This window comes from Humulus lupulus, chromosome 1 (genome assembly GCF_963169125.1).
Source record: "Humulus lupulus chromosome 1, drHumLupu1.1, whole genome shotgun sequence".
NCBI lineage: Eukaryota > Viridiplantae > Streptophyta > Magnoliopsida > Rosales > Cannabaceae > Humulus > Humulus lupulus.
In genome coordinates, this window is record NC_084793.1 from 8,766,180 (window position 1) to 8,780,009 (window position 13,830).

Sequence of the window (13,830 nt, forward strand, 5' to 3'; positions counted from 1 at the left end):
TTTGCTCAACAGGTGGGGGTTGGAAATGGGTCAAATTATGTCTCCAAAAGTTTTGAGGATGAAGGTTTGTGTAGTAGTAGCAAACATAATACTATGAATTATGCTGTCTGTAAAAGCATGTTACAAACCTATGTATTATGCTGTCTGTAAAAACATGTTACATGTTTGTAACATGTAAATTCATAGTTGTCGTTGTCTGTAAAAACTTGTTACAGGTTCGTAACATGTAAATTCATCGTTACTGTAAAAGCTTGTTACAGGTTTGTAACACGTAAGTTCTCTATCATGTTTTTTTGTTTGTTTGTTTAAGTTGCAAGATAATGGTTTTGTTCTATACATACCAGGTTATATTTGTTTAGATGTTGTTAACTTGTGTTATGTTTTTGTAAAGATATGTTATATGGTTGTTAATGTCCTGGTCTGATTTTAAATTACTTATATATTAATAAATATTTACAATAAAATGGAGAAATTATGAGAAAGATGATTATAATACTGTAACATTTTTTTTTATAAAAAGATTTCCTGTTTTACAATTGATATCATGTTAAGATTTGTCTATGATTCTGTGGAGATCTATGACAAAATATATGATTTTCATAGATTGTTTTAGTGAGTTTCGAAAGTTCTAAACTAATTATCTACTCTAGATGCAAGATATACCAAGAACAAAATAGAAGAACAAGATAACTTACCACAAAATAGATGTTTTAATTTTGTCGTGAAGTTATTTTTGTAGACACATCATTTTGGAAATTTCGCAATAGATTGTAGTAGAAAAATTCTGATTTTGCCCAGACTTCACAAATTTGTAAGCTCTTGAATTAGTTTTTTATTTTTTATGTTTTTTCAGATGCTTTTGTAGATTTTTGTAACATGGATGAAGACATGTAACAAGTATGGGCAGAGTTGTAATGGGTTAGGTTTGTGGGTTAGGGGTTACCGTATACATGATATTGGGTTTTGGGCTTGCGGCCTTCAAATTTACTGTATATTTGTAAGGAAATTGAAATACCGTAAATTTCAAATTATTTTTGTTATTTACCGTATATATGAAAATTCCCCAAAATAAAACATCCTTATTGTTGGACCCAAAATGTTCGGCCCAAAAGACCTTTCCGTTTTAAATAAATTAAAACAGGCTGTTTTGGTCCTACAGAGGCTCTGAAGTCAGAAACCGTTGCCACTGACTTCTGTATATTTAATTGAACCAAATACATTTTGGAGAGAAATTCAGTTATTTCCCCCACCAATCTGGGAGTCAGCTTAACCAACTAACCTCACATTTTTGTTCTATAAATAATGAACTCTTATTCAAATGAAGGCATCGAAAATCTGACTTAGGCATCGAAGTGTCTTTCTTGCAGGTACCCGACGGTTCAATGATCGACAAAGTAATCTTCATCATCAGAGAAATACCAAAAGACCGGAGGATTAGAATTCGTCAGCAAATACCTTCAGATATAGAAAGGCAAATTTGTTGTATCAACACTAAAATTATGTTATATAACTCAACACTGTTTACATCCCTAATATTTTGTTTCATTCAAACTTCGTGTAAGGTTGTATGCTATAACGTTTTTATTATCGATAATTAAATACTGTTTTTGCAAAGTTTTATAATATAATTTTTGATAAAGATCACTACAAACCAAAATTGAAACAAAAGGTAGAGCATAGTTCAAGAATTGAATTGGGGCATTTGAATGTTTGGAAACCAAAATAGAAAAAAAATCAAAGCATAAATATTCATCAGATAAACCAAATCTAATTTAGAAAGTTAATTAGGAACTAAAATAATATTTGTGTTATCATTAATTTTTCTTTGTTTTAGAACATGTTGGGCAATTTTCTTAAAGACTCTTTCATATCAAGAAGATGGCGTAGAACTTCTTCTTCTTCTTTTTTTTTCTGTGTCGTGTAGCTAATTATGTCGTTTTCACAATGTAGTTATGCTGTATTTAATGTCCTATGGATCATTTTCAATGAATTGTCGTTTTTATTAAGCTGTTCTAGTTTCAGAAAACTATTAATTTCAACCTTACTCAATGCATAAAACATGATATATTTTTTTTATTTTCGTTTTAATCGATAAGTGGCCATAGTCGTTGTCTTAATAGTTAGAAGGTTTGTCAAGATATAATACACTTAATATGTTGTCGTTTTCATGTCATGTCGTTTCGCTACTTAGGCTGTCGTTTATCTATAGTTTTGCTATATGTGTATATTGTTGTTTTTGAAAGAAAATTTGATAGAAATTGGAGTACTATATAATAATATAAGAGGTCTAGCCCATTTTTTCCACAGCCCCTAGAATTTCTTAGTGGTAGAATTGAGACTTCCATGATTAGAAAACTCATTCCAACTAGAAGAAGTCAAAATAGGACGGTTTCAACTTTCTTAAAAAAATTTGCACTCTTTCATAATGGAAATTAGTTTATTTGAGAGGTGTTGTTGTGTTAATTTAATTCCGATTATGTCACGATTATAGCTTATTTTCTTAATTTTAAGAATGAAGTATTTTAATTCAAAGTTCTTTTCACTTATAAGTATGACGTAACGCGTGACACAATATGTGATCATTGATCTGGAATCAAAATACAGTATTTATTCAAACACAAAAGGACAAATATAAACATTTTATAATTCAAAATATAAACTGGAATCATAATACTTTATTTATTACAGCTAACTGACAAGTCTGAACAGCTCATATAAAGATTAAATATTTAAAGTTTGAAATCAAATAGAGTTGTTTATGGACAATAATGAGCAAAAGTAATCCTTACCCCATTACAAAAAATACTATCAAAATATGAATTAGAAACAATTCCATTGTTGTTTATTTCCCTTGACTGCCAAATTATATATATATATTGTTCAAAATGCACTTGCATAATACTATAGTAATCAAATCCCAAAAAGCAATAATGTTAATCTATACTTAACCAAATCTGTATACTACCAAAAAGAGAAGCAATAATCAATAGAACAAACCAGCCCTACTCTCCAAAAAAACAAGTAATTAACAACAACAGATATGTAATAATAGAACAAATTTGGAAACCCTTTAAGAGTCTCACCTTTCTTTGGAGTCTCTCACCATATATATATGGCTAAATCTCTAGCTAATCATCTCTTGTCTTGATCTTCCATAAGCATCTTTACAAAACTGAACAAAATCTTCGACTGTTGATTCAATCGGATCATCAGAAATAGCATTCTTGGCTTGTAAATCAACAAGAAGAGAACCTCCTCAAACAGATCAACCGATTTATAAACTTTATATTCTTTCTTATTGCATTAACAAAAATATAAATATATAGATATATCATGATTATTTATATATTATAGTTTATAACATATATATTAATTTAGCTAGTATCATAGAGATGTATAAGGAAGAAATTATAGAGGAAAAAAGAGATTATAGGAGGGCTAGAGTTACTTACTGAGAAGGAGAAAGATGAGGAGGTTCAGCCAAAATAGGTTGTTTAGGTTTCTTTGGACATATTTAATTAGGGCTCAAAATAATAATTAAAGGGAAATTAAATTGATAATTCTTTTTTCTTTTTGTCAAAAGTGGTGAACTTTTTTTGGACAACATGCACTGGGCTGCGTGTGGAATTTGTGCGAATGATTATTAAAAAGAAAGTGTCTAAAAAGAGGAAGTTTTGAATTGAATTCATTGTCTTTTAATAAAAAGTGAGAAAGTTGATCATAGTACTGAAAATTAAAATTTTTAATTACGCATTTCAATTATTATTATGGCCTATATATATTATTATATTGTAGAAATATATGAGCTTTGTATATGTAATTATTCATTATGTTCACTAAAAACTTTCCAATAAAAAGTATGATATAAATATATATATATATACATATATGTTGGCTCAATATCTGACAGTAACATAGATATATATATTTCACTTAGTAATTAATTAATTAATAAATTATATGATGGTGTCATATCATCATGAGATTATATTATCAGGACCACATATTATATAGTGCTTAATAATTATTTGCTTTTTTTTTAATTATTATTATTATTATTATTGGTCAATCGATTCTCATATATACTTTGGCACCTGAAGAGCAATCCAAATCACATTTACTTGGTTCCGGACTAATTTTTCTAAATATTTAAGAGTTTGAGATTATTATATATATATATAGAATGAAAAATTCCAAATTTTTAGAGCCAAAACCTATGTACTTTGGATATATATATATACTTGGTACTATATATTTAGGGCTTAATTAAAAAAGATTACCCCAAGCTATTGCAATTTTTGTAATGATCAACTATTTGTATATAATACTCATTCATGTGTCAAATGTTTCATTATATAATACTTTTAAATTAATATGTCATAAATCAGGAGCCAAAATATATATTTGTAATAGAAGGGAAAACTAATAATTTGATTGTCAAGGGCTACAACGAATATATATATATATATATATTTAAAAAAAGAGCATATATAAGTCATGTAGTACAATAATACATTCGAAAGTCAGAAGATAAAACAATATAGTGATTATTTTTTTATAATTAACATTGTTATTATTTTTTTTATATAATAAAGTTGTTCTGTCCAATATTTATACATAATATTATTTAAATTAAAAATCGAAAACCGGAGCAAAAGTTAAGTAGAGAAAGACAAAGTTCATGCTTGGATTCTTTTAATTATATCTTTTCGTTCATATCAATTGTCTATATATATATATATATATTAATATGTGCTTCTTTTTTCTATTTAATTTCTTTACATTGTAGTGTGTAATAAACTGAAATAAAAAAGAGTGAGAGAATAGAAAAATATATGGAGATATTTAGGGTGTCGGTTTCTTTTAATGAGACATTTGTAATTAACTATATTAGACTTTTTCAGCCAAAAGAAAGAAGAACAAAAGAGTATTTAAAATAATAATAGCATTCATTGTGTCACAAATATATACAATAATAATAATATTAATTGGTGAGATGTATATTAATTAATATGTAAATCATTAAATTATAGGTCTCATCTTGTCTGTATGTCAAGAAAGACTTTGGATATTTAGACCTTAAAAATTGGAAATAATCCACAAATTCTTTTTACATCGATTTTAGTTTTATTTATTATATGTTTATTGTTATAATTATAATAAAAAGAATAATATTTATATCTTACCTGTCGCGCCGCCGCTAGAAGACAAAAGAGTGAGGAAACAAATGTGTCATATTCCATAAACTAATGAATAATTATAATAATATATTATTAAGTATTCTTATTAATTATTAATTATTTATTATTTAATGGTGATCAGTAGATCTAATAATAGATGTAGGATATGCTCATCAGGGCCTGTGCATAATTACTTTTATAATAATCATTATAATATTATTATAAAAATGAGCTTAGATTTGAGGTTTAGTTTAATTACAATAATTAATTAAAGTGGCATCTAGAAAGTAATGGTAGCTAGTCAGTCATACTTTGGTTTCACGCTCTACTTTGCTTTAGGGTTTGCATAAACATTATTATTATTATTATTAATTTTATTGTCAACTCCTATTTTTATTATGTAAATTTTAGTTCATTATTATTATGGTCATGACACATACACAAATTACATAACTTAAATATAAATATTTATCTTTAGCACATGATTTTTACAAAGCAAAACATGGTCATGAGTAGTTCGGATGATAAATTTTAAATATATCTCTGAACATAATAATAATTTTTTTTTTATATAAGACTTACATATAATATTGATTAATATATAAAAAAATTACTAATTAATTTATGCTGGATTCTTGGCTATATATATTCAAGTGACGACCATGTTTGTGAAGTTTTGTGAATATTTAAATGCATTAATTAATTATATTTATATAAATGTCATTTTCTATCCAAGGATGGTTCAAGTAGTCAATGTGGTTAGTTCTAAGTTTGCCTTATTTAGTTCAATATAAGGTACACATTATTAATTTTCAATTGACCTGAAAAACAAGGTAACACATTTTCAATTCTCAACACAGCCTAGCCAAGCATGTCATTTGCCAGATAATGATCTCATTTCTTTTGTAATTTCTTTTTTAATAATTATAATAATAATAATTAATACCCTTTACTTAGTACTTCTATTATAATAATATATATATATATATATATGGTCAAGACTCGAATGTGTAGGAATATAAAAGATGTGCTTGTACAATAATAATATCAACAAAAAAATATCTATAATCATCACATGGAGTAAATATCTAAGTGTAACACCATGAGATAACTCACTCACACAGCTAATAAGATCCAAAATAAATGGACTTTTTGTTTTTTCTTTTCTTCCCATTTTGTGGACCAAAATTCAGTGTCCTCTTTCAACAGATATTGCTTTGTCCCCATGAGATATTTCTCTAAGAATGATTTTATTGATAATTAACTTCCTTTTATATAAATATATATATATATATATATATATATAACCCAATATTCACTTTCAGACAGTCTCTGCATCACATGAAATTATTATTATGACATTTTTTGTTTTGGTTTTGCCCTGAAAAACATCAATGCTATAAATATGCAGAAATAATTATTACAAATGATCTTCATTGTTGGAACTTAATTTATTAGGTCTTTCTCTGGCTAAGATATTAATTAAGGCAGTGGCATTATAATTAAAGCTGATAGCTAAATGATTAACAGACGTATAAATGTAGGAAAAACAAAGGAAATAAGTATTTATTAATTAATTAATACTAATATCTTGATGGTTGGGAAATTAATGGAATGAAATTTGGTTAGTCATTAATAACATACAATAAATTAATTAATAAGAGATTATTTTGAGAAGTGGAATATAGGGGTTATTCTTTCTACAAAAATAAAAAGAAATAATATTTTATTGCACAATATTTTTTTAAATTCTATAATTCATTTCATTCTCATTTATCATATTTGTCAACCAAATATGGCCCTTGGTCTTTCTCAAATAGTACAATTGTGAGTACTCCATCAATTCATCACTTGTGATCATAATTTTAACATATTTGGAAATTTAAATTGGATTTCAATTCAAGGGTATCAACCAAAATTATAATTATTTAGGCATGACAATCTTTATGAATACTTAAGTTATGTGCTCATCATATAGGGATAAGAATGGGTCTGTTTGGTATGGATTTGCCTTTGAAAGCTAAAAAATTACTTTAGAGAGAGTGATTGAGTAAATTTTTTAAGGTTTTTTTTTAGAAATTATTCCTAAAGAAATAGGTCTCCATAGCTTCTCCGTAAGAAGTTTTTTTTTTGGAAAAGAAAAAGTTGTTTAAAGTTGTCATTAAATTTATATTTTTTTATTTATTTTCTAATAATAAAGTCATATTATCCTTATTTTAACTGTGTGAAGGTATTTTATCTCCTTATTAATTATTTTCTATTTATAAGTATTATTAAATATATGTATATACACTACAAAAAAAATCATTTTTAGGGGCAACGGATATAGGAGCGACGGATGTCGCCTCTAAAAACTATAAAAGTCGTCCTGATATATATTAGGGCCGCCCCTCGTCGCCCCTAAAAACCATAAAAGTCGTCCTGATACATATCAGGGCCGCCCCTAATAAATTGCACCTAATAGTGTATATTAATGGCGACATGTGGGTTTCCCCTAATTAATGTCGCCCCTAAAATTTGACATGTCACCCGTAATTTTTCACATGTGACAATTTTTTTTATCTATGTGTCACCTCTGATATGTTTCAAACTCGTCTCTGATAAATTTATTTTAATGATTAAAAAACAATAAATTACATTTAAATTATTAAAGACAAATATATTTAAAAAGAAAAATATTATTATAAATATTCAAATTAGTTCATTAAGATAAAAAATATTCATATTAATTATTAATATAATGTAACAATTAACTAACCATAATACAAATCTATTCTCCTAAATCAGCTGCCCCGTCCTCTATATTGTCTTCTTGTTGCAGTTGTGGTGACTGCGGCGACTTCGGTCATAGATAAGCTGGAGCTGGAGGTTGAGAAGACGAAGCTCCAAAAATATTATTGCCAAGAAATTGACTTGGTCAATCAAATTCTTTACCCTATTCACCACATTTTCGTACTGTTCTGATGAACGTTAAGGGGGGCTTGAGTCTCACTGAAGTGAGAGTGCTAGGTAGATGATGACCCCGACTTCTACAATTTGTGGCTCACTACTCAGTCATGTCCACGTCTTTGATTTAGTACTTTTTGTAGCACCTCGACCTGATCAACTGTTGTAGAACAATCATCATTGGAAGCGGAAGCGGATGCTTGCTGAGTTTGTAACTCAAAATCAGCCTTCAATTTTTCTTGTTTTCAGAAAACGTCAGGGACAATAACAATAAATATAACTCTATGAATATTAAAAAGCATAATTTAAACTTACATAATCTTGGCGAGCATCGTCGTTAGCAAAATCATTTGTTGCTTTCTTCCAATGGTATAAATTCCATGATTCAATAAGGTTCGGGTTTGCCTAAAAAATATAACCCAAATGTTAGAGAACATATACTTTAAAAGAAAATAATTTTGATAACATTTTAACATTACTTCCAGTGGTATTCTATTTTTACGTCGTCTGTCATCTAGATGTTTTCCAATAGCAGCGCCACAACCCTTTCTCTTAGTTGGGATGTTGTATTTATTTGGAATAACAATACAGAGAAAATTAGTATTATATATGATAAACATATTTAATGATATAAAAGAAAACAAAAATAAATTATCTGACTCACATGAAGTTGGGATCCTAGTAGGATCCGGTGGAGGATCACCACCAGCGTCACCATGTGCTCTAACCACATCCACTGACATCTGCTAACTCTACAGTAATTTAACTTATAAAGTCTTTATGCTAGCTATTTTATGATGTCTTATAAAATCTTATGTATCACTAAAAAATTATAATATTTTATACGGTCTTATTTTATTATGTTTAAGATTAAGTATTAGTATAGTTATGATTACTATTAATTTATATTTTAGTTATTATTTAATGTAGTATAATTGAAATATATTATTGGTGATTATTTCCATTCTTAGTTTACATACGTATCAAGATTTTTCATAATTAGTTATTTTTTTAATTATCAAACTTATTATTTTAATATATTTTTTTCTAATTTAATTATAAGAAGGGTTTATGTCATTTCTAAATTTAATTATTAAATATATGAGTATCAAATTAAAATTTTCTAATAGCACTAACTTTAATATTAATTAAATATTACATTTATTTATCATTTTTAATTTTTTAAAGGTAATTTAATTCTTAATATATTTCTTAATTTAATTAATTATTAATGATAAACTCAAAATTAAATATTTATTTGTTATCAATTAATTTTATAATGATTGATCCTAACACTTCTAAAATTTCTCCTAACTCTACTAAAATTTCGGCAGCATAACAACTATATTCTAACCTATCCCAAAAATTTAAAACCCTACAAATGACACTCAGAAAATTCTTAGAGCATTCACAATATACATATTATATATTAATCAAATTCAAACACTAACATATCATACATTTTTATACACATATTCACAATATATTATTCTACACACATATTAATAACACTAAACACATCTTACTTTCTACACACATTCACATATTAATTAAATTAATTAAAACAACATAATAATAAAAAAAAATACCTAGATACCACAAAATTAGAGATACCCTAGTCAAAAAATTTCCAAGAGATACTCCTTCAATTTCTACACAAACATAATATACATATTTATAAAATAATTAAATAAATAAAAAACTAAAAATACATATATATACATACACACGACAATGCATATATATGTACTTAATAAAAAATTATAAATAAAATAATATATATACACTACACACATAATACATATTTATACAAAATAAAAAACTAAATAAATATATAGAGGGTCGGGAAGGGAAAAAAATTACTGAAGGTGGTTCGACGGATCCGAGAGCATCACAGTGATCTCCTCCTCGTGGTGGTGGTGGTGGTGGAGAGAGAGAGGTTTTGATTTGGGGAAAAATCGGAGAGATTTGAATAGAATAGGTTTTGATTTAGAAATTTGGGGCAAATGGGAGGGGTTTAGAGATTTGGGGAAGAAAGAGTTTATATATTTTTTTTCTTTCCGTTTTAGGTGCAAATGACGGAGAAGACAAGAGAATTGGAGTATATATAAATATCAGGGGCGACATTGTTAGTATTAGGAGCGACACGTCGCCCCTGATAATTTTCACTTTAAAAAAATCCACGGCCTAAATTTCCCACCAGCTTTGGTCAAAAAATCTATTTATCAGGGGCTATATATTAGGGGCGACTACCCACCTGTTGCCCCTGATTTCTTGTATATTAGGAGCGACACAGAGTCGCCCCTAATATTTTCACCTCTAAAAGTTACTTTTCTTGTAGTGATATATTGTTAGATGAAACGTGACAAATCATGTGATTAACATTGGGGAAAGAGTGCTTGTTTATGTGCACAAAACGAAAACACACATTTCACTAAAGCAAACTGTCAAGGGAAAATAAAACCAACTCGAGTATGCTTGGGGAAGTCAGTTAAACTTGGCGGGAAACGGAATCTGGGGTGGACACATGGACCAATAATAATTAATAAGTCTATCTTAACCCACATTTCCATTATTTAGCTATAAATTAATTATTTTCTTTGAGGCAAAGAAAGTTCTTTATTATACTGTTACTCTATCAAAGTAGAGAGTGAGAACTAAATTACGCATTAGAGAATTTTTCTTGCAGGTACCCTCCATTTGGTTCTTGTCAAAAATCAACAGTGGAAAAAGCTTCTCCCAAAAGTTGATTAAGTCAACAAGGAAGTAAATACTAAGGATGGAAAAGTGAAGGCATAGAGAGAGAAACACTTATAGAGTTTCTATTTTCGGAAACTCAAGTGCTCGGGAAAATCGACCCGAACATTAACAAATACAGCAAATTATATTGAAAAGTATTTTTTAGTTTTTGTTATTTAGAAAGCTTTTTTAATATAGACTATCCCAAAAAAAACTTAACCTTACTTTTTTTCTTTTTTACTACATATAAAAATAAAAGTAAAAATTGTATCAATTTATTTGGACTATAAAACAAAATCAATTTCTATTGTAGATTTCTAATAATTCTTTCAACATCTATCTTGATCAATATATTCGAAACAATCTTAAGAATTAAGAGGTATATACATGGCCCACAAGTCTTAAGCTATACTAGCTCTGAGATGATTTACACAGAGACAATAAAACTTACCATAAACTCAAATTCTTAACTAAAATAAAAAATTGATATGTTTAATCATGCATAGCTAATAAAGTATGCATGTTTTTCCATCTTGAAAAGGTTGACATGTCTAGAGGCAGGAAAATATGAGACAAAAGCTCATAGTTACACAGAATTAATAATACTACAAATTGGGTAGTAATCACTGCGAATTATTATTACTGATCTTCATAGAATTAAAAATTGGCACAAACTAAAACCACCATTTAATTAGTAACTTCCAAACTATAAGCACCAAGAGGGGTGTCAAATCCCAATCGGTGGATATCAAATCAATCAACCAAAAAGTATTCGTAAATATCACTAACAATATTCAATAAAATTAAAGTACTTCCCTCTCATTGGTGACAAAGAAAAACAACCCCATTTTGTTTATATTAATTAAGTTTCATATATAATTTATAATCAGTTAATTAATCCAGTGCATTATTAGTATCCTTAAACATTATTGGTTCATCAAGGAAAAATTTAAAGTGAGTCCCCAAATGAACTGAGCATAAAATGGCACTAAATAGAAAGGAAATTAAAGTGGAAAATAAGATGAGAACATAATTAATGATCATATCAGAGACCAAATTTCATGTACTTATTATTGAAAAAATAAAAAAAAACAAGATGTCATATATAATCGAGTACTAGCTTGCTCGGATTTGATGTGGAGGAGGAACTTGATTCCAAAAGTTGTTCTAGATATTCTGGTCCAAGGTCCTCAAAAACTAGTAGCTGCATATCAGTACTATCAGAATTAGTACTACTACTCATCTTCAAGTGATGTTGTTCTTGATGATGATGATGATGATGAAGAAGATGATGGTCTTTGGTGGCCTTGTTATTATTTTTCAGGTAAGTTTTGGAAACCTTTTTTCTCATATTGTAATGCCTCTCTTTCAAGGCCTCAGCTGGAGAGCGACCGAAATTGAAATTGAAGTCATAAAACCTAATATCTTGGAGTGACTTTTGGACTTTTTCAATGGGAAAGTTGAGGACAGCCGCCAGACCCCTCATGGAGAATGCAGCTTGGTCGTAAGCAAGGGCGGCCGACTCCGCGCTGTCGAACGTTCCAAGCCAAACACGGTGGCCGTTCCTCGTCGAGTCTCTTATCTCCGCCGCAAACTTCCCCCATGGCCGCCGCCTAACTCCTATGTAGGACTTTTCTTTGCTCTTACTACTACTACTACTATTTCTCTTCTTTTGATTATGATGAGAATTTTGTTCCTCTTCCTCTTCTTCTTCGTCATCGTCGTGATCGAGTGCTGTTGTCGAAGAAATCAGTGTCTCCGGCGATTGTTGATCTTGATTAGGATGAGGATGAGGATGAGGAAGAGGAGGAGGAGACTCTTTTTGAGAAGATTGAATATCATCGAAAGAGAACAGTGATGAATGATCTTGGTTTGTGAACTGGTTCTGATGATCATGGTCGTGATCTTCAACACCCCGTGAGAAAGATCTAGTTATGAATTCCAGATTCTGATCAAGATCGAAGAAATCAGAGAAATCCATATTCTGAATCTTGAACAGTCGATCGATGAGATGGTGAGCTCTCTTTTTTCCACTTTGAGGGTTTTCAATTTCAATGATAAATATGAGCATTTATAATTTGTTGTTTTGACATGTCCCCAAGTATATATATATATACCTAAAAATTAATAATGGAAATTAAAGTTAAAATTATTAAAGACATGAAAATGATGAAATTAATTACACTTACTATATAATTATTATTAAACAAAAAAAAAGATAAGATTACCTAGGAAAAAGGGAGACTATCTCAGCTTCTGCATCTAATAATGGAAACATGTACATGTGTTGCCACTTGCCAGAGTGTTCTCATGCCTACATTTGCTAACATAGCCACTCTATAATAAACTAAAACACCCTGCTTTTTAATTCAAAATTATCATTAGTTTAATTTGCCCTTAATATATAAATATATCTATTCTTAATATATATTGATTAAAAGTACTAAACAACTATAGTACTATTAATTATATATGTATACACATACATTTATGTTGTATTATACGTGCACAGATGGTTTGGGATCATTTTATTATATAATGAAACTATGAAGAATAATCCCCAACAGAAACACTACTTGAGGAGATAAGACACATTAGAAATAGACAAAATAAGTTTCCTTATTTATTTTATACATATTATTCTCTTAATAATAAATCTACATTTATACATGTATAAATTTATATGATTAGTGGTGCTGAGAACTCTTATATTTATATATAAAAAATAATGAGTGATTGATTATATAATATTAAAAAGGAAAAATATATTATTTTCGCCTTATATTTTTTTCGAATATGCGATCGGTCTCTGTCTTTTGTTAAATGATGATTTAAACTATGTGTTTTACAAAATATATCAAAATAGTACCATAGACTAATTTTTTGTCAACATATTTTCAATTTAATTATAAGATCAATTCTTTGGGTAATGGGTTCGAAGAAGAGAAGCAGAGAAAAAGACCGA

The 13,830-nt window shown here is 28.4% G+C and overlaps 1 protein-coding gene across 1 annotated transcript; it reads right to left on the bottom strand.

Annotated features, from left to right (window-relative positions):
* Positions 1–11,887: 11,887 nt before the first annotated feature.
* LOC133806341 (ethylene-response factor C3-like) lies at positions 11,888–12,927 on the bottom strand. Its single transcript, XM_062244644.1, has one exon. The coding sequence runs from the start codon at positions 12,844–12,846 to the stop codon at positions 11,965–11,967; it is 882 nt and encodes a 293-aa protein (XP_062100628.1). The 5' UTR covers positions 12,847–12,927; the 3' UTR covers positions 11,888–11,964.
* Between the last annotated feature and the right edge of the window lie 903 nt (positions 12,928–13,830).